Source organism: Mesoplodon mirus (assembly GCF_964341445.2).
Source record: "Mesoplodon mirus genome assembly, chromosome: X".
NCBI classification, from domain to species: domain Eukaryota; kingdom Metazoa; phylum Chordata; class Mammalia; order Artiodactyla; family Ziphiidae; genus Mesoplodon; species Mesoplodon mirus.
In genome coordinates, this window is record NC_138981.1 from 111758994 (window position 1) to 111785562 (window position 26569).

At 36.9% G+C, this 26569-nt stretch overlaps 1 protein-coding gene across 4 annotated transcripts in view; it reads right to left on the reverse strand.

The window, feature by feature from the left end:
• Positions 1–1289: 1289 nt before the first annotated feature.
• ZNF280C (zinc finger protein 280C) overlaps positions 1290–26569 on the reverse strand; it is a 62035-nt gene continuing 36755 nt past the window's right edge. For 3 of the 4 annotated variants that reach the window (XM_082609137.1, XM_082609135.1, XM_082609136.1), the window contains exons 11-20: positions 24559–24716; positions 23752–23852; positions 22847–22993; positions 17033–17164; positions 12889–13187; positions 12286–12426; positions 7292–7354; positions 3502–3620; positions 3051–3087; positions 1290–2933 (exon numbers count right to left, since the gene is read on the reverse strand). In XM_082609137.1, the coding sequence (XP_082465263.1) occupies positions 2918–2933; positions 3051–3087; positions 3502–3620; positions 7292–7354; positions 12286–12426; positions 12889–13187; positions 17033–17164; positions 22847–22993; positions 23752–23852; positions 24559–24716 (1213 nt within the window). In that variant the 3' untranslated portion in view covers positions 1290–2917. The remainder of the gene's footprint in view (positions 2934–3050; positions 3088–3501; positions 3621–7291; positions 7355–12285; positions 12427–12888; positions 13188–17032; positions 17165–22846; positions 22994–23751; positions 23853–24558; positions 24717–26569) is intronic. The other variant, XM_082609138.1, reaches the window with a different exon arrangement.

Sequence of the window (26569 nt, forward strand, 5' to 3'; positions counted from 1 at the left end):
TTCTGGGCAAAAGTTTAAAGCTTGGTGCAATTAATACTGATGAATTATTCACCTGAAAATGGTTAAAATGGTAAATTTTATGTTATATATTTTTACCACAATTTTTGAAAAGTAAAAAAAAATGGATAGAAGGATGGTGAATGAAAAAACATCTTAGAGACAGATATGGAAATAAAGACTAGAAATATCGCCAAGTCCACTACTAAGAAACAAGCAACTTTTGGAAATTTTGGAAAATCATTTACAGCAGAAATCAGTCTGGAAAATTAAAACTAATAAATTCAACTCTTTTGACTATGAGTTACAAGTAGACTACATAACAAGTGGTCCTTGAAATTGGCTTTCAATATGTTTCTGCTATAGGCTGAATATGTTTCCCCCTCCCACCAGCCAAATTCAAATGTTGAAACCTAGTCCCCAGTGTGATGGTATTTGGAGGTGAGGCATCATTAGGTGATTAGGTCATGAGGGTGGAGCCCTCATGAATGAGATTAATGCCCTTGTAAAAGAGACCACAGAGAACTCTCTTGCCCTTCCCACCATGTGAGGACACAGAGAGAAGACGACTGTCTATGAACCAGGAAGCAGGTCCTCAACAGACAATGAATCTGCCAGCACCTTGATCATGGACTTCCAGCTCCAGAAAAATGAGGAATAAATTTCTATTGTTTATAAGCCACCCAATTCTGTTATAGCAGCACAAACGGACCAAGTTTCAAAGCACAATTCAAGAAGTTCTAATGTTAAGAGGAAAAAAACCACTCATGATTGAGCCAAACAACTTCTGAGCCTGCCCACCTTTATGGTTATTAGGATTACAAAGGGACTCTTGCCACCGCTTAAAGTTCTAAAAATTAGTAAAGTATAAATAGTGAGCGCTTTTTTTTTTTTTTTTTTTTTTGCGGTACGTGGGCCTCTCACTGCTGTGGCCTCTCCCGTTGCGGAGCACAGGCTCTGGACGCGCAGGCTCAGCGGCCATGGCTCACGGGCCCAGCCGCTCTGCCGCATGTGGGATATCTTCCCGGACCGGGGGAAGAACCTGTGTCCCCTGCATCGGCAGGCGGATGGACTCTCAACCACTGCACCACCAGGGAAGCCCTACATAGTGAGCTTTTAACTGCCCTGAAGGAAAAACCAGAAGATGGATTCAACAGATAAAGCTCTCAGTCTGTAGGCCAAGTAATCAGGCTTCCATGTAAGAAGCAAAGCAATGCTCCTGGTTGTATGACAAAATCTACAGCTTTTATTCGAAGTTATTTGTTAGAAAATAATTCCAGAGGCACTTTAACAAACAAACTTTATTATCAAAACTGTTCAGCAAATCTATATTCAATGTAACCAAAATAAACACCAAATAAAAAAAAATATACATCTATATATATATGGACAAGAAACAAGTGCAGTTTTTGGTCCCAATATTTTCTGGATATATTATCTTTATCCAAAGGAGTTACATTAATGGCTAAGATGACATTATGTGTTAGATGTACAGAAAATGTAACTTTAAAATTTGTTTTAAGGTCTGTAGGAAGTGTTTTTTTTGCTAATTCTTTATGTCTTTGACCTCACAATCACTAAGATGTTAATGATAGTCCCAAGATAGAGGATATAATAATGTCTAATGGTCTAAACAATTACCAAATTAAGAAGCTACCAATAGGTAGCTACATAAAATCTGTGGAGAATTGTAAGGATTTTGGGGGGAGCTACTAATGAAACAAAACAAACACAAGTTTTAAAGAAATAAAAGAGGACATGACAAAATGGACATTAATAAATTTGGTGAAGACAACATAAAACCAAGATAAAAAAATTAAATTAGACTTAAAAAATTGAATATTAGTACTGCTGAAAACTCCTAGGGTTTAACTTTAACACTGGATAAAACTTTAAATGACTAGTAAAAATAACTAACTTTAGAACTGTAATTTTAGAAATTTGTTTTCCAAGAACATGGAAATAAACTTGGTTCCCTACATAACCAGTTTTTATATTCCTTGGACTGCATGCATGCTAGAGAAAGATTAAAGGGCAGCAGCCAAAATGATTAAACTTCAACTTGGATGTTGAAGCATTGATTTGATGGGCTTTTTTCTTGGTCAGAATCAATCCATAAGCTTAAGATCACGAACCAAAGCCCCCAGTGGGAAGCTGTGCTCAATTTGGTGGGCCTTGAGGTCATCTCTGGCCACATTAGCATCAGTCTTATGGGAGGACAGTCATGAAGGAACGGACTCTCCCTAAGATCTGATTTCTTAAGGCCACAACCTAGAGGAGGTCTCACAGTCAAACAATTCACATTCCTTGGAAAGAGAGAACAGGCATCAGATGTGTCCATCGAAGGGGGACACTGACCAGGAGTACCCTGGATTTTTTTGGAAATTTCTGTGTTGCTTCTGCATCTGAAAAATATGAAAAATAGAACAATGACAGACAAGGAAGGAGGAAAAAGACAGCTATCTGACCTAAAATTTTAAGACTTATAAGAAATTAACTAAGAAACCAGACAAAACAGACAAAAAAAGATGAACAGTCACATCTTTGGGAATGCAATATTCTGAAAGCAAGTATAGCAGAGAAAAACACAAATTATTTTAAGCAAAGCAAGAAAAGACCATAGCAACAAAAGTTATTTTTGAAGAGAGCCAACTAGAGAGTAAAGCATATGTTAAGATATGTTAACCTGACACAAAGATAAGGTGGAATAAGACTCTAGTGCCATCTGAAAGCTGAAAAGAGCTGAATAATGAGAACTAGTGTCATGAACTTGGCTGTTTAACCACCTTCGTATGAGAAAACACTTCAGAACTTTGAACTTAGGAAACTGCCTTTGTGTAAGAAAACACTTCAGAACTTTGAACTTAGGAAATTCCAACTTGTCTTGCACCAGGTTGCACGAGCTCCATAGAGCAGGAATCTATTTCAACAAGTGGCTTTAAAAACAAAAACAAAAACAAAAACACTTTAATATTTTTCATTTCTATTAATGATACATTTAAAAAATGCAACAGTGCTAAAATCCATCAAAGAAAAATGAATATTAAACTTACGCAGAAGTGGGTCCAGAAGCTGAGATACTTCCAGGAACTGAAATTAGAAGAGTTTTACATTTAAAATAGAATATATGAGGAATGAAAAGGGGAAAGGGGGGAAGGGATAAATTAGGAGTTTGGGATTAGCAGATACAAACTACTATATATAAAACAGATAAACAACAAGGTCCTACTGTATAGCACAGGGAACTATATTCAATATCTTGTAATAAACTATAGTGGAAAAGAATCCGAAAAAGAATCTATGTATATGTGTATAACTGAATCACTTTGCTGTACACCAGAGACTAACACAACACTGTAAATCAACTATACTTCAATAAAAAATTTTCTTTAAGAATATATGAGGAATGAAACTATCATTTTAATATGTAAGAGCCATATTGTGGCTGATCAAAAATACTGGAATAAGTATCAGAAATCCAGAGTAGCACAATTATATACGTACCATTCTCCATTATAACTTGGCAAGTATGAGTTTTACGTTGACTTAAGTGTTTAGCCATAAGATCTAAACCAGAAGAATCAGTTAGGAAATCACATTTAAGGCACACCAGAGTAATGTCCCTATGAAAAAAAAAGAAGACAGAAAGAAAAGGTTTTTATCTTTTATGAAAATCCATATACAAGTTCAATCATTATTTTTTCCATGTAATAACTTGATTTGTTTTTTATGTGTCATGATCACCATTTGCAAATTTTGTTATATAAACCTGATATATATGAGATGGTATAACCATGTCTCTAGAAAATGGCATAGCCATGTCTAAATTATGCTAGCATTTAGTGCTCTATAAGCTGTTCCCTCTAATGCCAGTTTCCAAAAGATACGAGTGAAGAGAACTAAAGCCCAGTCATGACTCCATTAACTTATATAACTTGTGCAAGGTACAATCTTTCCATGCCTTTGCCCATCTGCAAAGCAAGGCTACAATATTCATCCATTCAATACACATTTTCTGAGAACCTTCGTTACATACTCTGTACTACTAGGTCTTATGGATACAAGAGTGAACAAAAAAGGATACACTCTGTGAGGCCTACAATCTAATGCCCTATTTAGTTGATGATAAAATCAGAAAAGAGAGGAGGCCTTAAAAATAAATCATGCAGGGAGTTTCAAGATGGCGGAAGAGTAAGATGCGGAGATCACCTTCCTCCCACAAATACATCAGAAACACATCTACACGTGGAACTCCTACAGAACACCTACTGAACGCTGGCAGAAGGCCTCAGACCTCCCAAAAGGCAAAAAACTCCCCACGTACCTGGGTAGGGCAAAAGAAAAAAGAAAAAACAGAGACAAAAGAATAGGGACGGGGACCTGCACCAGTGGGAGGGAGCTGTGAAGGAGGAAAGGTTTCCACACACTAGGAAGCCCCTTCTCGGGCGGAGACTGCGGGTGGCGGAGAAGGGGGAGCTTCGGAGCCACGGAGGAGAGCGCAGCAACAGGGGTGCAGAGGGCAAAGTGGAGAGATTCCCGTACAGAGGATCGGTGCCGACCAGCACTCACCAGCCCGAGAAGCTTGTCTGCTCACCCGCCCGGGCGGGCAGGGGCTGAGAGCTGAAGCTTGGGCTTCGGTCGGATCCCAGGGAGAGGACTGGGGTTGGCGGCTTGAACACAGCCTGAAGGGGCTAGTGCGCCATGGCTAGCCAGGAGGCAGTCCGGGAAAAAGCCTGGAGCTGTCTCTTTTTGAATTATGGTTTTCTCAGGGTATATGCCCAGTAGTGGGATTGCTGGGTCGTATGCTAGTTCTATTTTTAGTTTTTTAAGGAGCCTTCATACTGTTCTCCATAGTGGCTGTATCAATTTACATTCCCACCAACAATTCAAGAGGGTTCCCTTTCAGAGCCCATATTCTTAAATGTGACATGACACCACCTCGCCACCTTAACCCAGGTTATCTTATTAAATTAGTGTTAACTACTGCAATAGTCTTAACCAGTCTATGTGCCTCATGTAGCTACAATTCACCTTGTATACCCCTCCAAATTCATCTTCTTTCAGTACCCTTGATTCTACACAAAACCACGATGGCTTTCCCAACATCCTCAAATTAAAATTAAGTCCAAATTCCCCAGCCTTTTTCAAGGATTCCACAATCTGCATCTCAGCTCAAAACTATTTCCCCAGACTCTGAACTTAATGCTATGTTATATGAACTTCATGCTCCATTCAAACTGTACTACTTGTCATTCATTGTGTATGTCTTCTGCTTTTTTCCTGTCTGCATTTTTATTCATGCTATTTCTTCCAACTAAAATGCCCCATGCCTCTTCTTATAAGTAGAAAGCTTTCTTTCTTTTGAAATCAGTAACTCTCATTGCACTTATTACAAACCTCCTTGCATTAATTTCTGTAGTTATTTATGTTCACACCTTACTGTAAATGGTACATTCCTTGAAGGTTGGTACCAAGCCTTCTTCATCACTGTCATCTTTACGGGACTTGCTACGTTGTGTTATACATAATAGATGTACAATAAATAGCTAAAGACTGAACACTGCATTTTAACAAAATATTAATTACAAAATTTGTTTTGTAAAATTTCAAGTATGTAAACTCCCATACACAGAAAATAACCAATTTTCTGTTTAAATTTGAGATCCACCCAAGGTAAGAAAAAAGCCCCTCAGATCTTTAAAGACATGCAGTTAATTTAAGAACCAAGCACACAACTGTGTTTGACAACAGTGAGGTAAAAATCAAATTAAATTCTCATCTTTACAAATCCTTTTCATTACCATAAAAATTTTTAGTACAGGTTAATACCTAAATATAGTTTATTAGAATCTTCTAATGCCTTGAATTTAGTAATATTTTAAAAATAGCACGAATATATTTTAAAAATGGAATCAAACTTTCCTCTGCCTATGAGCTATTTGTCTATCATCCACATACTCCACATGTCACTTTCAATATTAATTTATTCAACAAATATTTATGGAATGTCTATCACGTGTCAGGCACTATTCAATGCCCAGCAAATGTCTGGCATAGCTCAGTATCTGAACTACACACATCCTAGTGAGAAGATATAGACAATAAACAAGAGGGTGAAATATACAATATACAATATATTGAACAGTAAAAAGCTGCCATGACGTAAAAATAAAGCAAGAAAGGGAGATACGAGTGCTGGGGGTGGGGCCCGGGGAAAGGATGCTACCTCATTATTATTATTATTATTATTATTATTATTATTTTTTTTTTTGCGGTACCCGGGCCTCTCACTGTTGTGGCCTCTCCCGTTGCAGAGCACAGGCTCTGGACGCACAGGCTCAGCGGCCATGGCTCACGGGCCTAGCTGCTCTGTGGCATGTGGGATCCTCCCGGACCGGGGCACGAACCCGTGTCCCCTCCAGCGGCAGGCAGACTCTCAACCACTGCGCCACCAGGGAAGCCCGGATGCTACTTTAAATGGGGTGGTCCAGGAAAGGCTCACTCATTGGAGGAGAGACCTAAAGGAGCTACCTAAAGGTAGCTACCATGGGAGCTAGCTACCCATGCAGATATCCGGGGAAGAGGAAATGAGGCAAAAGGAATAATAAATACAAAGGTCCTGAGACACAGCAACCCCTCTTCTAATTTTCCACTAACCCAAAGCATCAAAACAAGTATTGGCTAAACTTTAGTCTATGTCTTAGCCTCCTGCTACAAAGATCTTGACACTGGTATTTCAAATAGCAATGAGAACATGAACAAAATAATTAAACAAAGGAATATGGAGTGAAAAGGAATTAGAAGAATGTGAAAAAAATGGTGCTTAGTGAATTCTGAGCAAAGTGTGTGTGGTATAACCAAAATGAATTATCAATGCCTTTAGAAATGTTCACAACAATTCCTCCGAACAGTAAACAAGTTGTGTACTTTTATTTCAAAAATAAAAAGCCCCAAGGATTATGAAGGCTATATATTGATCACAACCAAAGTAGTGTTAGTCACTTTACTAGGTATCTTAAAAGTCTTTTAAATTTTCAAATATTGCTGGAGAGCCTTATTTTTTTTAATTTTATAATGCAAATTCATGCAAGTTTCACCTTAATGCCTGACATCACTGAAACAAGTTTAGCTGGAGAATATAGGCAATTCCCTCTTTGAGGTAAGGATATAAAGTACAGAACTCTATTATGTCTAGTAGCAATCACTTCATTTTCCAAACTAGGCACTCCAGCATCAGGTTAAAAAGCTACTATAATTTTTCAGTAGAGAGAATGAAAAAAGATCGAGTACTTACCTGAGAGTTCCAGGGTGCTTCTTAAAAAGATAAAACCGTTTAGTTGGCTGCTTGCTATGAGAGCTGGAGAGACAAAAGACAAATGAGATTTTATTATACAATAAGTCATTAATTAATTTTATGACCAGTTTTCAAGCCTATGCTTAGTTTCTTAGTTTTGAATAAAAGACCATGATTTAAATTATAAAACTCTATTAGCATCTCTGTTTAATTCAAGATTTTCATCTTACGTTTCATTTTCCCTGTGTGTTTTCGAACAACATATTTCCCAGAGAATAATCTTAAATGATCATACCTCACCATTATAAAAAAAAAACCTTTAGAGTTAAAAATACAAAGAGCATCAAATTAAGTTTTTCAACTGTTAAGAGTTGAGAACAACTTAAAAGGTATTGGCTAATAATGTATTTTGCTATAATATAAATTGTTATGAATAATAATTATTACTTTCCAATCTTGATATACTTAGCCCAGGGGACCAATCTGAATGATCCTGAAAGTAACTGTTTCTTGGGCTAAATGACATTACTTACCATCAGTAAAAATGAAACATTTAAAGAATCTTTTGCAATTACTAGGAGAACTTTTAAAGAACATGAATTAAAAGCAGAGCTCATAGGGGCTTCCCTGGTGGCGCAGTGGTTGAGAGTCCGCCTGCCGATGCAGGGGACACAGGTTCGTGCCCCAGTCCGGTAAGATCCCACAGGCCGCAGAGCGGCTGGGCCCGTGAGCCATGGCCGCTGAGCCTGCGCATCCAGAGCCTGTGCTCCGCAACGGGAGAGGCCACAACAGTGAGAGGCCCGCGTACCGCAAAAAAAAAAAAAAAAAAAAAAAAGCAGAGCTCATGAGTTAAAACAATACTTTCTCTACACACAGAACAGAAAACCGCTAACCAAATTTCGCAGCGAATGCTAATAGCTTTTATACCCCCTTTTAAACTGATAAGGAAAGCTTTCCTGTATTAGAAAGTCACGCAGAATTAGCTGGGATTAGTGTAGCACAGTATTACTCAAACTGTGGTCCACAGACCAGCAGCATCCATATCAACTGGGAGCTTATTAGGAATACAAAGTCTCAGCTCCCACTCCAGACTTACTGAATTAATCTCTGGTGGTGGAGCCCAGAAATCAGTTTCAACAAGTTTTTCAGATGATTCTTTTTTTTTTTTTTTTTTTTTGCAGTACACGGGCCTCTCCCGCTGCGGAGCACAGGCTCCAGACGTGCAGACTCAGCAGCCATGGCCCACGGGCCCAGCCGCTCCGCGGCATGTGGGATCCTTCCAGACCGGGGCACGAACACGTGTCCCCTGCATCGGCAGGCGGACTCTCAACCACTGCGCCACCAGGGAAGCCCTCAGATGATTCTTATGCAAGATAAAGTTTGAAAAGTACTAGCCCTAGCTTGCACTGACAGACCCAAACCAGACAACACATCAAGTCAATGGTTACCCTAAGACACACAGTAACTATCATCAGCATACCACGTATACATGGGAAAAGAATGGCTACCTATAATCCCAAGAAAAAATCCTCAGAATAGGTGCTATGGTGAATACAAAGAACTGCTCTCTCAAGTAGGTAAGACAGACACATTTAATATGAGGCAGAATAGCTGAGTAGTACAGAACTCAAAGAAACAATTGATTCCTATGAGTGGCTGTGGTGATCAGATACTTCACAGAAGGTAAAATGAAAGGGAAGGAGAAGGGCATTCCAAAGAATAAGGAAAAGTCACTTTAGATATTGAATATGGGATGAACTATACATTGGGGAAGATTAATTAATCTGGGAGGCTTGACTTCTGTATGATTACAGAGTTGGTATGGGCTGAGAATAAAGATACTCAACCTCTGAGAAAAATGAAGCTTCTGTATGTACAGAGCTTTATCCTATGACAAAAGTCCACACGGGTCGGAGTGAGGGTATCCAATTAATGGGGAGGTACTTGAGGCAACCAGGGAAGCAAGGCACCAATGAAGTAGGGGAAACACAGAGAGAGCTTCAAGGCCCTTAGAAGAATAGAAGTGGAAGATTTCAGTTCTGTATGAGGCTAACGATGAGTAAGCAATCAGTGTGCGTGATGACAATGCAGTGCAGGGTTGGGGCTAACTGGAAATTAGAAAAGGGCTATGAAGGAAGCCTGGAGCCAACTGGGAATATTTTGGGATAGAATGGGGTCAGAAGTCCTACAGGACAGTTGAGGAGCCTATGGAAAATGGGAAAGGAGAGGACAGAATGATCCATGGGTTTAAGAAACACCAAAGATAATTTCCAATTTAATCTCTTGGAAATTAGGGGCAGAATTAAAGCCCCACTGGGGCAGCCATGTGTTTGACACAGAATAAGAGACCAGCATTCTCCCCAGCAGTATACTGAGAGAAAGGTTGGCTGTGGTCTGGTTTGGAACAACTGAGGTATGGGTGCAGAACCACTGCAGTAGTTGTGAGGCAGAGTGGTAAATTACAGAAGATGGACTTTCAGGAAGCCATGATGAATGGTGGCAGATCCAAGAGAACTCCACAGGCTTCAGAAACTTAAAGTGTATTATTTCCAGGTGATGCTCCACATTTATGGAAATAATGCGTGGAGACAGACTGAGCTTAAAGGGTACTGGGGTGATAAAGAGTTTGGATCCTAGACAGACAAAAATGTTTGACTTATTTGTGTCCTGTATAAATGCCAGTGAGTTAAAGATGAAAATATCTATCAAATAGTTAGACATGAAGAGTTGGATCTCAGGAAAACTCAGCATTGAAATTGGAGGATTTACAGTTGAAAGGTAAAAGATAAAACTCTGAGAGTGGTTGAAGTACCAAGAAAAGAAACGTAAAGAGGCAAGAAGAGCTGAAGAAAGAAAAGGTAATGAAATAGAGGAGTAGCAAACAAGAAAAAAATGGTGGTAATAGTTTGAGAAGTTGAGAAGAGTTTCAAAAGTGAGTGATCAAAAGTATCAAATACTCTAAAGCAGTCATGAAGGAGTAAGAATGAAAAGCAGTGAGTACACTGAGGGATTAGGACATGACTGATAACCTTCAAAGGGGCAGCTTGAACTGACAGATGGGGGTGATACTCAAATTACAAAGGGTAAAGAAATGACAAACAAGATAGTAAAGAATACTCTTTACAAATGTTGACAGTAAAAGGAAGATAAGAAAATATGCAAAGTAAAGGCAAATCTCCCTCATCCTAAAAAAAAAAAACCTGAAAATATTTGCAGGCAGAAGGAATGTGGTAGAGAGAAAAAGATGAAATGTAGGTGCATAAGATTATGGAGGAAATGGAGGAGATGAGGGGCAGGATTAACTTTGAAAAAGAGGACATATCTTTTTCTGAGATTAATGTTTGGATGAAGGAAAAAAAACGAGGTAGAAAGAGGTTAACCTTGGGAAAAATGAAAAGGATGACCTCTGAGTAATTAGTAGGCAAGGTTAACAACTGAGAGACTAGAATAAAATCTTGAAGGTACTGAAAAGGATTTAAACATGTTGTAGATAAAAACAAAGAGGTACTTTTAAAAAGACAGGACCACATTAAAGTTAAAGATCAGGAATCCAGAGCTGACTGAATCAAGCATAGTTTGGGTTCTAGAATTGAGCATAGAGAAAGATCAAAAAGGATAAGAGAGTCAAGGATAGCAAGGTTAAGCATGATTGAAGATGTAAAGGATTCTAGAACAAAAAAACAGAGCAACATTCAAAACAGATGAACTTGAGGGTGAAGTTGACTATACGACTGGATTGGTGATGCTGGACTGGAAAAGAGGGGTCAAGACTGAAAGTCCTGGGGTAATGAGATTTCAAAACGAATGAATATTGTATATGATGAGGTAAAATTGGATGGTGGTAAAGAAGGGGGTACAACACCTCAGAGGTGGATGTGAAGTGCTGGCATTAAAGAAGTCAAGGCAACATGATGACAGGCTGATCATCAAGGGGAAAAAAAACCTGAGAGCTAAGTTCTGAAGGCATTAAAAAATGTGGGCAACTCCTTGAAAGTGGTAGTTAACTATGACCATAAAGTAATGTAGAGGTCTTGTTATGATTTGCAAGAAAACCACTTTTATTGGTTATACCTTATTTCTGACTGAAAATAAATGGAACTACCTCAATCTGAATAATCAACTTAGTATATTTATATCTGAATAATTTTTGTCTATTAAAAAAAATCTATCCCGGGGCTTCCCTGGTGGCGCAGTGGTTGAGAGTCCGCCTGCCGATGCAGGGGACACGGGTTTGTGCCCTGGTCCGGGAAGATCCCACATGCCTCAGAGCAGCTGGGCCTGTGAGCCATGGCCGCTGAGCCTGCGTGTCCGGAGCCTGTGCTCTGCAACGGGAGAGGCCACAACAGTGAGAGGCCCGCGTACCGGGAAAAAAAAAAAAAAAAAAAAAAATCTATCCCGAAGGCATAAAGTACCAATGAGGTTCAAATGAAAGTAATGTGGGCTCTGAAGTCTTTCTCTAGCATTGGTATATGAAAAGAAATTCCAACAGTAGCGTCATGACCGGAATATCCCTGTACTCTCTCATTTCACATTCATCAAATGAATGCAAAGATAGATGGCTTGAAAGACAAATGGACAGACAGATGGATAAGAGAGAGTGAGCATGTGAGCACCGATGATGTTCCTAGCGTCTTTGACAAAGCTGAAGTCTCTAAAAGTTGACTGCTTTGAAGTGGATAACACTCACGTGGTTACATATATTTATTTGATAAATATTTTGGAAACATTTAAAATTTTATGGACCACTTTTTGAAAGGCTTTGAAAAATAATTTCCTTAACAAACTTATTCTAATTTCATTAGTCTAAGTGTTCTTAAAATTTTTGTTCCACTAATTTCATGAGTTATTACGCTGGAAAACAGTATTGGGTAATATCCTAGAAGTTCCCTGTTGCTAGATCTTTTTAGATCCTTGATGTGACAAACTGGCTTTGTTTTCAAAAACCAAATATCTTGAATGGCAGTTTTGACTGGCAGTGTACATGTTTAACTCACCTCACCATATGATTTATAAAGGCTTTGTTACAGTTTGTTTTGTATCTGCAAAAATTACAGTGGATATATATTGGAAAGTGGCTTGCAAAATCTTTTATTTTGGAACGACACTCAATGCACTTGGGAACTCCCCAACGACACCTTATGGAGACAGAAAAAAATATATTGTAAAACAAAAAAATAAGGTAGAGGCTTATTAATGTTTTATTAATTGAAGCCAAGGTGTTTAAATTAAATCTTTAAATAGAAACTTATAATTTGAAAATTTGCTTGGAAACAACAAGCTAGAATAAGTAAAAAAAGTCTAATACCAGTTAATGTTTCCTTGGAATAAAAAGGATCACGTTAACAATTCAACTATCACAAGATATAAGAATAAAATATAAGATTAGTGTAAAGGATGACAATTATACAATAAACTCAGTAATTCAAGTTCTGTTCAGCAGTTGTAAAAAGTACCTTTTTATTATCTTCTTGGCCTTCATGCCAGATAAGTGATTATCATGTAAATGTGCATATCTAGTGATATGCTAAGCTATATTTAAATAACCTTTAATATTTAATATTAGATTAGGATTGTATATCAGGAATAGAAGATATTACCTTAAGTTCTTCAAAGCTATGCCGATTTTATTCTTCCTTTTGCGCTCTTTCTTTTGCTTGCAATAATAGGTTTTTGCTTTATATTCAAATACACCTCCACCTTGCTTACTTGCAGTGGATGTAGTTGCACGAGCGCTTCTTGTATTATATCTACTTTCATGAGCTTTTGTAGGATTTTTAGCAGTTTTACTTGTAGACATTGAAGGTGAGACCTGACAAGAAGAAGTGCTTGGAGTATACTTGGAAGATGTAGTTGATAGACTTGAACCAAGAGGTCCAGCTGAAGCTCGAATAGTAACCTATAAAAATGAAGGCAATATATATTTTTAGAAAATTAAGCATCACATTAATATTAAAAAGATCAAACATTATGCAGGCCATAATTGGTTTTTGACAAGGATGCCAAAACAATTCAGTGAGGGAAACAATAGTATTGTCAACAACTGGTGCTGGGACAACTGGATATCTACATGCAAAAGAATGAATTTGGACCCCTACCTCATACTAAATACAAAAATTAACTCAAAATGTATCAAAGACCAGACTGTAAGAGCTAAAACTATAAAACTCTTAGAAGAAAACATAGGAGTAAATCCTCATGACCTTGGGTTAGGCAATGATTTCTTAAATATGATACTGAAAGCACAAGCAACCAAAGAAAGAATAAATGGACTTGGTAAAAATTAAAACTTTTGTGCTTCGAAGGACACTATTAAGAAAGTTAAAAGATAACCACAGAATGAGAGAAAATATCTGCAAATCATATCTCTAATAAGGGACTTGTATACAGAATATATAAAGAACTCTTACAACTCAATTAAAAGACAAATAACCCAATTAACAAATGGGCAAATGATCTGAATAGACATTTCTTCAAAGAAGATATACACATGAAATAAGCCCATGAAAAGATGCTCAACATCATTAGTCATTAAGGAAATGCAAATCAAAACTCCAGTAATATATCACCTCAGACCAACTAAATGACTATAATGAAAAAGACAGGTAGCAGCACGTGTTGACAGGATGTGGAGAAACTGCAGCCCTCATATATTGCTGGTGGGAATGTACAGTGGTGCAGTAGCTTTGGAAAACAGTTTGGCAGTTCTTCAAAATGTTAAACATAAGAGTTATAATATAATCCTAGGTGTTCCACTCCTAGCAATTCAACTCAACAGAAATGTACACACAAAAACTTGTACATGAATTTTCATGAGAGCATTATTCATTACAGCCAAAAAGTGGAAACAACCCAAATGCTCATCAACTTATGAGTGAATAAATAAAATATGGTATATCCATACAATGGAACAATATTCAGCCATAAAAAGAATAAAGTACTGATACACAAGTACTAATACAGCCTTAAAAAGGAACAAAGTACTGATACAAGCTACAATATGGATGAACCTCAGAAACATTATGCTAAGTGAAAGAAACCAGTCATAAAAGACCACATATTGTATGATTCCATTTGTATGAAATGTCCAGAATAGGAAAACCCACAGGGATGGAAAACAGATTAAAGTTTGCCTGTTGCTGGCGGAGAGGAAATTGGGAGTGACTACTAGTGGATATGGGGTCTCTTTAGGGGGTGATAAAATGTTCTAAAATAGATTGTAGTGATGTTTTCACAACTCTGTGAATATGCTAAAAACCACTGAATTGTATACTTTAAATAGGTGAATCATATGGTATATGAATTACATGTCAATAAAGCTGTTACCAAAAAAAAAATCACTGCAATACAAAAAGTTAAACATCAGAGTATAAACTACAATCAGGTAAGTCTCGCACTTATTCTAAATGGTCATACCAATTAAATGAAATTTACCTCAGTATTTATTTACTATTGTAATACTAGTTTTGTACTGACAGCATTTATATGTTAACACAGATAGTAATGGGTCAGAAGAGCACATTCCATGGCTATTTTATGCTCTGATATAACTAAATAGCTTTGGTAAATATAGAGGTCAAAATTTAAATCTCAAATTCTGAAATAACTCTGGAAAGGCATGCATTAATCTTTGGTAACTATAAGACAGATCTCCAGAATCACTGTTAACACCTGAAACTTATATAATATTGTACATCAACTATACCTCAATTAAAAACAATAATGCACCCCCCCAAAAAACCCAGACCTCCAGTAAATATGACCTTCTCTCTCTGGGGGTTCTTTGGGCAAAGGTTACTGTGGAGGTTACATCAATTCATCATACAGCATGGAGAATTTAATAATATTCCGAATTTTCTTAGAGGGAACTAATATAAAATTTCTCATTTAATATGCAGAAAAAGAAATGTTTGATTATACCCATTGGTTGATAATGAAAAACAGTCACCTATATAGTTGGTATCATACAAAAAGCACTGAACTAGGAGTCAAAAGACCTGAGGTTAAATTTCAGTACTACCTCTTCCTAGCCATGTGACCTCGAGTAAGTAACTTATCCTCTCTAAGCCTCATCTGTAATATGGGAATAATACCTGCCTTCTCTACCTCACTGGTTTGCTACAGGGATTAAATAATAGAATGTATGAAAAAGCACATGGAAAGCTTAATTCTGAAGTGCTAACAAGACATTTAGTATCATTTATTAATAATATCATAATTATATTATAGTATACTAATTATTACTATTATTATTAATAAGGGAAGATACAAGAGAGGATTGCACTGCTTATGTTAGTATTCTGCATGTCTTGTTCCAGCATGGAATGAATGGACTACAGGGAAGGATACTGGATAGCTTCTCTCCCTCTAGAGCTTCAGAGCATTTTTTATATTATTTTAATGAACTCAAATAGCAGACATAATCACATCAAAGTTTAGTACTCAAACATAAGTACTAAATGTTTGGGAATTATTTCACTTTGGATTGTGCATCCCTCTACTGGAGCAAATAGTCAAAAGCTGACTTTTACATAAAAGAAGTCAAAGAAGACAGATGTACGTAAGGCAGAGGGAAAATGAAATTTGTAGTCAGATGTGTGTTTGCTCACTTAACAGTGCAATGCTCATTAAGAGAATTTGCTTCTCGAAGAGGTGACTCAGTAATACCAACTTCAACAAACTACGGCATTCAAGGCATTATGACAGATGTTGGAGACACAAAGATAAACATGATTCCTCACCAGCTGAAGCAGACATGTACACTGCCAACTGAAAAAGCTCAAAAACAGACTATAGAATATTTTTTTAAGTTAAGTACTTTTTTAAATTAATTAATTAATTAATTAAATTTTTTTTTGGTGCTGCGTTGGGTCTTTGCTGCTGTGCGGGCTTTCTCTAGTTGTGGCGAGTGGGGGCTACTCTTCATTGCGGTGCGTGGGCTTCTCATTGTGGTGGCTTCTCTTGTTGTGGAGCACGGGCTCTTAGGTGTGTGGGCTTCAGTAATTGTGGCTCGTGGGCTCTAGAGCGTGGGGTCAGTAGCTGTGGTGCATAGGCTTAGCTGCTCCACGGCATGTGGGATCTTCCTGGACCAGGGCTTGAACCCGTGTCCGCTGCATTGGCAGGTGGATTCTTAACCACTGTGCCACCAGAGAAGTCCCCAGACTACAGAATATTGAAACAATACAATGATTCAGTCTACAGTTAATATAGTTGCACTCACTGCAAAGGAATATGCTCCAATATAGCACATTTCAATCACCTCAAAAAACAATGGATAGGGCTTCCCTGGTGGCGCAGCGGTTGAGAATCTATCTGCCTGCCAATGCAGGGGACACGGGTTTGAGCCCTGGTCCGGGAAGATCCCACATGCCGCGGAGCAACTGGGCCTGTGAGCCACAGCTACTGAGCCTGCGCGTCTGGAGCCTGTGCTCCGCAACAAGAGAGGCCGCCACAGTGAGAGGCTGTGCACTGCGATGTAGAGTGGCCCCCGCTCGCTGCAACTAGAGAAAGCCCTCGCACAGAAATGAAGACCCAACACAGCCAAATAAATAAATAAATAAATAATTTTTTTAAAAAAAATGGATAAAAAATTTTCTTTCCAAGCATAAGAATGATAAAACCTACAATTAAAATTTTAATGACAACCAGAAGTCAATTTTTAATATTATATTGAATAAATAAAAACAGGCAGGGATTTATTTCTATTATCATACAATGTTAAAACACAACATATTTAAAACTCACTTGTGTACCAGGAGGCAATCCTTGTAGCTCCTTAGGCTTTATAAATGTCCGATGCTGGGTCCTGTGATCCAGTTTCTCTTTGTAGGTCAAAAATTGTAGTCTGCATTTTGTACAACGATGAACTCCTTTATTCTGTTTACAATAAATATTAGAAATAATATTAGAAAATAATTTCTACCACCACAAATCCCGAGACCTGAAACTGCTCTTCATTCTAATAGCTAAAGAATTTTAAAACCAGAATTTTACCACATCCTATCATAAATAATTCCAAAATATTTCATTTTTTACAAGTATTTCTTGCATTAGTATTTGAGTTTCAAAAGTATTTATCATACAGGCAATCAATATGATAATTATATCAATTAGATTACAATGGGACAAGTCCTATACTACTTGTAGTGTGAGTTTATTTAATTATTAATTTGAAGTATAAACTATTCAAACATACGATACCATGAAAATGAGCTATATTATACTTTTATTCTTGGAAAGATCAAATAATTTTTGTTATTTCTATTTGTTTCACAAGTTGGTAACATAAATTGAACTTTCTAAAACCAAACAAATTTAACCAGACACTCCCAAGAAAGTTATGTTATAGAAATGGTTGTATATGTCAGTGTTTGTCCAACAGAACTTTAAACAGTGATGATAATGTGCTATACTGCACTGTCTGATGTGGTATCCACTGCCACATGTGGTTATTGAGTGCTTGAAATGTGGCAAGTGCAACAGAGGAATCGATTTTAAAATTTCATTTAATTTTAATTTTAAATTAATTTAAATTTAAATAGACGCATGTGGCTAGTGACTGATATTGGATGGCATGGTTACAGAAGCATAAATCAGAACAACTGATCTGAATTTACTATTTGAGAACCCCTTGACTATGTTCCTTCTGAAACCTGGTCATATTATTATTTTACCAATAGGAAACAGGACCGAAGAGAGATGTAAGGCACTTGCTCATAGCTAGTTAGTGTTCTTTCTATTACATATTAGCAACTGCAGTTTTTTTGTATATGCTGTCATCAATTAAAACATGTATTGTACATTCATCTGTAAATTTGGAACAACGTACAAATATAAAAATGTTTTCTCTAAAGCTGTATCTCCACAGGTTCATCACTATTTGCATTTAAAACACAAATAAACATTTAGGAAAAATCAAATGAGGTAACATACATTAAAGTACCTAGCCATTACTGGTGCACAGCAGGCATTTGATAAATAAAAATTCCTTACAAAGTTCAAAGCAATAGGTAAATATAATGTACTTGTATTACTATTTTAGTTTCATTTTAAGAAGTATGGTTAATTGGATCATATCATAGGTACAGCCAACATAAACAGATTCACCTATATGTACTCAAGAGAGGGGAAGAGGGGGAAAAAAAAAACTCAGTCAAGAAGCTGATAGCAAGGTAACATGACAGAAAGTTCCCCAGATATAGGTCCCAGAAATCTCTTCTCTACCTGTACCTATATCTCATCCAGTTCCATGACTTTAAATAGTATTCATCCAACTGCCTACTCAACATCACTACTTGATATCTAACACGCACTTCAAATCAACATGGACAAAATTAAACTCTAGATTTTCCCCCATCCACCCTTAAAAAAATCTGTTCCTCCCCTAGTCTTCCCAATATCTCAATATATGGGAACATCATTCTTACAGCTGCTCAGGACGAAAGAACTTGGTCACTCTTAACTCTTTCTCTCACACCCCACTGATAAAACCTTTCAGCTCTACCTTCAAAAGCATAATCTTTCCACTTGTCATCACCTCCGACCACTGCCACCAGATGAGTCCAAGACACTCACCCGCACTCTCACAATAGCCTCCTACCTTCTTGTTTCCACCCTTTCCTCCTAACAGTCTATTCTCTCCATAGCAGCCAGAATAATCTCTCACATGCCTAAACACTCCAATGGCTTCCCGTAACACTCCAAAATCCTGACTCTGGCTTAGAAGGCCATATACTATCTTCCCCGCATTCTATTGCTACAACCTCATTTCCTACTACTCTTCCTCCCACTTGTTTACCATGCTCCAGCCACACTGGCCTCCTTGTTGCTTCTTGAACATCTAGATATATGCTCACCCTGCCTACTTACTGTTCCCTCTGCCTGGAACATTCGCTCCCAGATAGCCACATGGCTTAATCCCTTATTTCCTCTGGAGAGACTTATTTGACCACCCCGCATAAAAAAAACAGAAGCTACTCTTTCACCTCCTAAGCCCTGGCGTCCCCTATCCTCATGTATTTCCTCCCTATGGTACTTATTCCCAGCTGCCATACAGATACATTCAGACATAATACATATTCTCATTCTCTCTCCCCCCTGCCACCATAATGCAAATTCCAGAGGGCACAAACTTTGTTTTGCTCACTTCTGTAAAACAGCCCCTGGCATATATTAAACAGTAAATAAATATCTGTTTAATAACCAGTAAGGCAGGCAGCAAGAGACTGACAGAGAGTGCACATGAGAAGCAAGCACAATTAAACTAGTTCAAAATGTCTGCCATTCCATTCAATGAGCATTTGCCCAGAGCCCTGAGATGGGGACATTAACCTACTATTCCCTTAGATGGACTCAAGTCTTTCATCTCTCTCTTATGCATGTATACCTGTGATGTGCTGAGAATAATACAGTACGTTTTTTAAATAACATGATGTTCAACCAAAAAAATGGTGACCTATTCCAAGGATAGAGAAAAAAATTGTGTTGAACTTTTTGACAAGGATACTATATCTTTTGGGTGATTTGAGGGATTTCAAGGCTAATTCTGACTCTCTGTAATATCTGCCTTTAGACCTAATGTCAGTGAAGAATGACTCTGTGGTAAAAGCTTGGGCCCTAGGTCAATTTTTGGCTCTGCCAACTATTAGAGAATGTGACACTGGGCAAGGTAACTTACTTTCTATAAAGTTTGTTTCCTTATCTATGAAATGGAAATGATCACATACCTGCTTTGCAGAGTGGTTGTAAGGATCAGACAAGATAATGCAAGTAAAAGCACTGGTGGCTGTCGTACAGCAAGTGATTAGTATATGTTAACTGCTTGTTATTACTATAAAGATCTAATGAGGCTATTTAACACATCTGAAATCCTTCATCCTTTCTTAAAAGTTGTACAAACTATACTGTTAGCTCTGAAATCACTCAATACATAATCATCTATTCTTGTAAGGAAAAGGTTACAACCAAAGTCTTTTTTAAAAAGAATAAAATGAGCCACAGACTCAACAATTCTTATGGTCTAAAATTGCCCTAATATCATCTCAATTACAAGCTTATAATCTTGCTCAGCTATGTTTTTTGAGTCTTTTGTGAACAATTACATACAAACTGAGAGTCTTTCCTCTATTGATTGCTGACTGCCTACCTCTTAAGTACTCCAAACTTACAAAAAAAATTGGGCACCCATGGTGTGTCAGTAGTCCCAAGACTACTCTCCAGTTTGATGATTCAATAGAAGGACTTATAGGGCTTAAAAGCTGTTACACTCACAGCTATGATTTATTACAGTGACAGGATACAGAACAGGATTAATAAAGGAAAAAAGTGCATTGGGTGAAGTCTGGAGGATACTGGCACCAGTTTCCAAGTGCCCTCTCCCAGTGGAGGTGCATAGGACATGCTCATCAATCCCTCAGCAACTAACTGCAGCAACAGGTATGAAGTTTTTTGGTTTTGTTTTGTTTTGTGTTGTTTTATTTTGTTTTCCAGGGAAGCTCTATTTGAGTCTAAGAGCCCAGGTTTTTCATGGGGTTCAGTCACCAAATCTTCAGACTCCAGAAGAAAAGCAGGCATTCACCATAATCATATTTTTGCACAAGATCTAGAAAAGCTGGTACCACATGGCTCAAGGTTCCAGGCATGTAAAACACTCATCAATTAATAACAAAGGCTCAGTTTCCAGAATTAGCCAAGGGCTAGTTATGCAAGTGGACTCTTCTGAAAATGTGCGTATTTGAGCAACTCAGACCTGCTGGGTTAACGCTTTCCTATATATGTGGCAAGTTAAAACATACAGCTCACGGTATGAAGAGTGACTACAGATCAGGTTAAACCATTTAGGAGACACAGTCCACATAGCAAGCCCATCTGTCTCTTTCTTACCTTTCTAAGCATCTATTACTCCCTCCACATCTATACCTCACTCTGGAGCTTAGTAAAGCACAAGAGAAAGAATTACATTAAAAGCTTCATAATAAAATAGAGCTACTGCTTTATATCTCGTTCTTTCTTTCAAAATCAAAGGTCAAAAGATGAAATAGAGAGCACCAAGATCAGTGTTTCAAAAACTCTATTCCTCAAGAAATGTTAATATGTATTGTACAAATAAAGGATTCAATGGTCAAATAAATTTTGGGAACAACATATACAATATCACTTGCTTGGAGATTTATGATCTTTTAAGCATTTTTTAGCATGTTAAAAGCTCTGAAAAATCCTATTAAAAATAAACAAAAAACTATTCATTTTATAAGGGCAGCCATTTACTGAATTTCTTTTTCCAGGAACAATTTTAGAGTAGAACATCTATTTGACATCTGATGGAACATGGGGGAAACTCTAGAATAGAAAGATTTTGCCAGAGTTTAACAGTGAGGTGACATACCAGGATAAAAAAATAAGCATGTTGCCATAACACAGGTGATCTTGAATGCATTTGGATATTCTATATTTATGATTTTTTCCAATTAACAACTATAAGTTGATTTCATGATTATCTAATGACTGGAACTGAAAGCAATGTTAGCACAAGTGCTGAATAAAATGGCCATGATAACGCATTCAATAATAAGGAAATATAATAAGCTGATCAGTGAGGAGGCAAAACCTGATTACATAATCAGATTCAGTAAATTCATTGACTTCTGATTTTGGCAAATGTATGACTGCTCTTTCAAGCACTCAAGAATAGGCTCACTGTTTTATCAAGTTTTCAGCCCAAAGAAAGGATGATCTAATTGTGTCAGGAAAAGAACCAGCAAGCATAAAATGAAAATTCAAGGGAAAGCTGCAAGCACTAGTACTGATATTCCAGAAATTACAAAAGCAGAACTGGTAAAAGTCATCTAAGAAACAAGTTATAACCTAAACACTGTTCTCTGGCATAGTTCACGTTATCTAGAAATGTGTCATTGCTGTTTCCTTTGTCATTGGCTGCTACAAGAGACCATCCTGGATCACTGATGACAACCACATGTCTTCTCATAATAAAAAGTGGGCTAGGGAATTCCCTGGAGGGCCAGTGGTTAGGACTCTGCACTTCCACTGCAGGGGCCCCTGGTTTGATCCCTGGTCAGGGAACTGGGATTCACAAGCAGTGGGGCAAAAAAAAAAAAAAAAAAAAAGGTGGACTAGAAAGTGGAGATAAAGTTTGCAGAGAAAGAGGAAAACAGAAGATTGTGAATCCTCAATCTTATCTTCCTTAGTTCAAACTTATCATTTTCCCTGCTCTTTAAAATCATTCCCATTCTCACCACTCTTAAACCCTTGAAATGTCCAATGTAAATATTCCACTCATCTTTCCTCTTCCCCTCCACACTAGGCTCCTATTGGTACCTACCTTTCAGAATTTTTACTATTCATGAGCCTCATCATCACCAGGAAGCAGACAAGGAAAAGAAGTGGAAGTTTCACAAGTATTTCAGCATAAATTATAAATTAATGGTGTCATTTGGAACAACTTTGCTTTCCTTCTAGAACAAATCTAACCAATGTTCTAAGTTTATATATATAACCTTTTCACTAAGACAAAATGAACAAATACGAATTGCTAAATCTCACCTGATGCTTCATGTAATGATTCATGTAGGGGGCTGCCGTTTTACTAACTTTGAGGCAAAATGGACACAGCAAGTTCTTAGTATTTTCATGGGATGCTCTAAAATGAGTTTCTACATCAGAAAATGTTGATGATCTAAACTGGCAAACCTAGAAAATAAAGAAGATTTAATTTAACTTGAAAATTTATAACCAATATGCAATTATATCAAAGTAGCAACAATAAGTCATTTGTTTATAGAGTAACATGATGTACTACTAATTCAGCTCTGCTGCCTGTACAACCAAGGATCCTGATACTGCAAGTAATACAGATAATTTCTGAAGCAGAAAAGTTGTCTTTCAAAGTTTAGGGATATATTCCTAAACATCAGTAGATTCCCTTCTTTTCAGATCTACTATCCCCCATCCCCATCCTGACTTGAATTTTCAAAGTCTGACACCTCTTGACCTATAAAGTTTTTCCTGTTACATCAAATGAGGATTCTCTTCTTTGGATTTTAAACAGCATCCAGGCTATAACAGAAGCAATTTATCTTTATCTTGCTGTCTTACTGGGAACCACTTGAAATTCTGGAAAAATACTGGCCCCAAAGCCTTTAGTTGAGTTCCCCATAACTAACAGTATTTCCTATTTCTCTAACACGTCTATATTCTTTCCTACAGTGTAAGAAAGTCAATATGTTTGTCTTTCTGCAGCAGGGCTTTTTGTTTGTCTAGTAGAGGCGTCAGCAAACTATGGCCCACAGGTCAAATCCAACCCACCACCCACACATACATGAGTTAAACCAAGAGTTTCAACTATTGAAGAGGGTCTTCATTTTTATTTTAAAAAAATCAAAAGAACAATACTATTTCACAGCATGTGAAAATTAAACACCTAAATACACAATAAAATGTGTGTGTACCTGGCAAACATATGGCATTTCACCGGGTTTATGAGTAGCTTTCATATGTTGTAAAAGAAAATGTTCTGTTTCAAATGATAATTCACAGATTTTACAAACAGCTGAAATGGAAAAAAAAAAACATTACATCATTTTAAGGATATAAATCAAAGATTCAGTTTGCACATCCATAACAACAGCAACAACAAGTAATAATAATAATAATAATAATAATAATAATAATAATAGTGGTGATGGTGGTTCCAACAATTCTACTGTGGTTAACTTTGTAACGCTGTTCTAAGGACTTTACTTAGTATTAGCTTGTTTCATTCTCATACCATCACTGAGAGCTGTACTGTTAATTTTTATCCCCATTTTTCAGATGAGGAACCTGAGGCACAGAAAGATTAATTAACTTGACTGACATCTCACAGCTGTATTAAGAGGCAGAGCTGGGATTTGAATCCAAGCTAACTCCAGACTCTGTGATTTTAACTATCACTGCAGTTACTTTTCTTATTAGAGTGTAAATGAAGACCATTAATTTTATATTTGCAAACCAGGGAATCTGAGTTTTATAATTTACTTCCTACATACAATGCATAAGTTATGCCAACAAAGTTTCAATTTACAAGAGGGACTTCAATTTTAGTAAGTAATTTTATTGAAAAGTTTATACAAGTTAAAATATGCTTTCAACTTTGCCCCCAAATTACAAAATCTATTTCTTAATTCTTATTTTTCCATCAGAATTCTTAAGGATTCCTCATAGGGTAGATAATCAAAATCATTAATGTTCAGGATTTTAATAAAATTGTGACTTACTAGAAAACTCATAGAAAGTGTGTGTCTTCTCAACGTGACACTGCAGCTGGAATGGTGTGGGATACGGACGGTAGCAGTGCTGGCAGGTGGGGTAGGTTTCCAAGCTCTCAGTGTTCTGCTTCTCAAGTTCCAAATGATGTTTCACGTGGTTCATAAACCTATAAATGATTGTTAACAGGTGCAAATATTCAAATTTATAACCAAAGACAAATCTCACAAATAAGTATCTGAACCTAAATGTTAAAAATGCAGTTGTATTACTCAAAATAACACCTCCAAAGCCATACAGTCCTCTGGAAAAGTGTGCAATTCAAATGATCACTTTCATTAAGTGCATCAGCGAACATTCTTCTTTGCATCTTTGTTTTAAAATAATCCATTAATATAGTTAATACGAAATACTGCTAATTTGCTTCCTCACCATTATTTCAGATTAAAATTTTTTTGTAAAGAAAAACAGCAGGCTTCTTTTCCGTACATGAAATACTATTTACATTTTAAAATAAAATACTTAAAGGAAACTCTACCACCAAGAGCAGCTACAGAATCATGAGAGAAATCTTTTGACAGCCTTGTGATATACAATAGCTTTCAGCTGCTTAAAAGACAAATTGTTAGTATTTTTATTTGTTTCTTGGTTTCTACATGCATGTAATAGCAATTTTAATACCTATAATTACAAGAATCTTTTGTTTTATTTAATGATACAGGTTTACTGTTAGCACAAACAGTTCATTTTAACTCGCAGACTGTGCCCTTTGTAGCACAGTCCATTTTTCAGTTCTACATTCTGCTATGTCAGATTCCCTAAAAGGCTTCTTATGAGAAGAACTATGACCTTTAATAGCAGAGAGTACAATATAAAAAGGCATATCTATTTCAAACGGCTTACTGAAATGTTTTACTGAATTTCAAAGTAAAGTTATTTAATCAAAATTACAATCTCAAGTCTGGGTCAAGTATTAATAGCTAGTCACTATGAGTCCCTAAAGGAAATAATCTTGAAATGAAGTAATAATGTCAGCAACCTAGGCAGCAATTATTACAGAGGTTTTAACATTTATCTCTTCACACCTCCAAAACACCACTTCTCTTTAAGAGCTGCTTATGGTACACTTTGAAATATCTTTTTCCCTCCTTTCATTTTTACATCATCTCTATTAAAATCTATTTAAAAATCCCAGTCTTGCCTAAATATTTACATATAAAGGTCATGAGCCATTAACCTTTCAGCTCACAACTTTAGTAAAATTTATTTGTATAAAATAATCTGTTAACTAGCTACCTCTCAGTTATTACCCTGTCCCCATCAGCAGCTCACACTTCTTAAACCAGTAGATGGAGATGTGGAAAAAAGGAAACCCCTCACAAGGCTATTCTCAGAATAAAATAACCCTAACTGGTTTTGGTGACACTCGATGTAGGGAAAAATATACTACAATATGTTGTCAGGGCTGAGAGGAGAAATCTTGAGCTATTAGGGTCTGCCATCCCTTAAAACCATCAGTTTTCCACCCTAATTTTTACCATTAAGGTAAAATGTTATTTAACACATATAACATCTTCGGTTATCCAGTGTTTACTGTCCCGGTTTCATTTACTAAATAGTATATGTCAAAATGCCACAAAATTCCTAGGTATTACAAAACATGGTTAGTTCAAAATTTCTAGATATTCTGATAATCTAGAAATCTGTAGCCAGTCTTTTGAAATGAAAACAAAAAAAACAAAGAAAATTTCATGTTTAATATTAAATGGGCTAATCTTAAAGAAAAGCCAAAAAGCTAATGCTGGAAGAACTTCTAATATCATATGCATAATATTTAAGTATAACAAGGAACTTAACTAGTGAACCATTTTTCTATGCATTTTACGAAATTTACCAACATTATTTTCTGATTTTTTTTTTTTGGCTGCATTGGGCCTTCGCTGCTGCGCGCGGGCTTTCTCTAGTTGCGGTGAGCAGGGGCTACTCCTTGTTGTGGTGCGCGGGCCCCTCACTGTGGGCTCT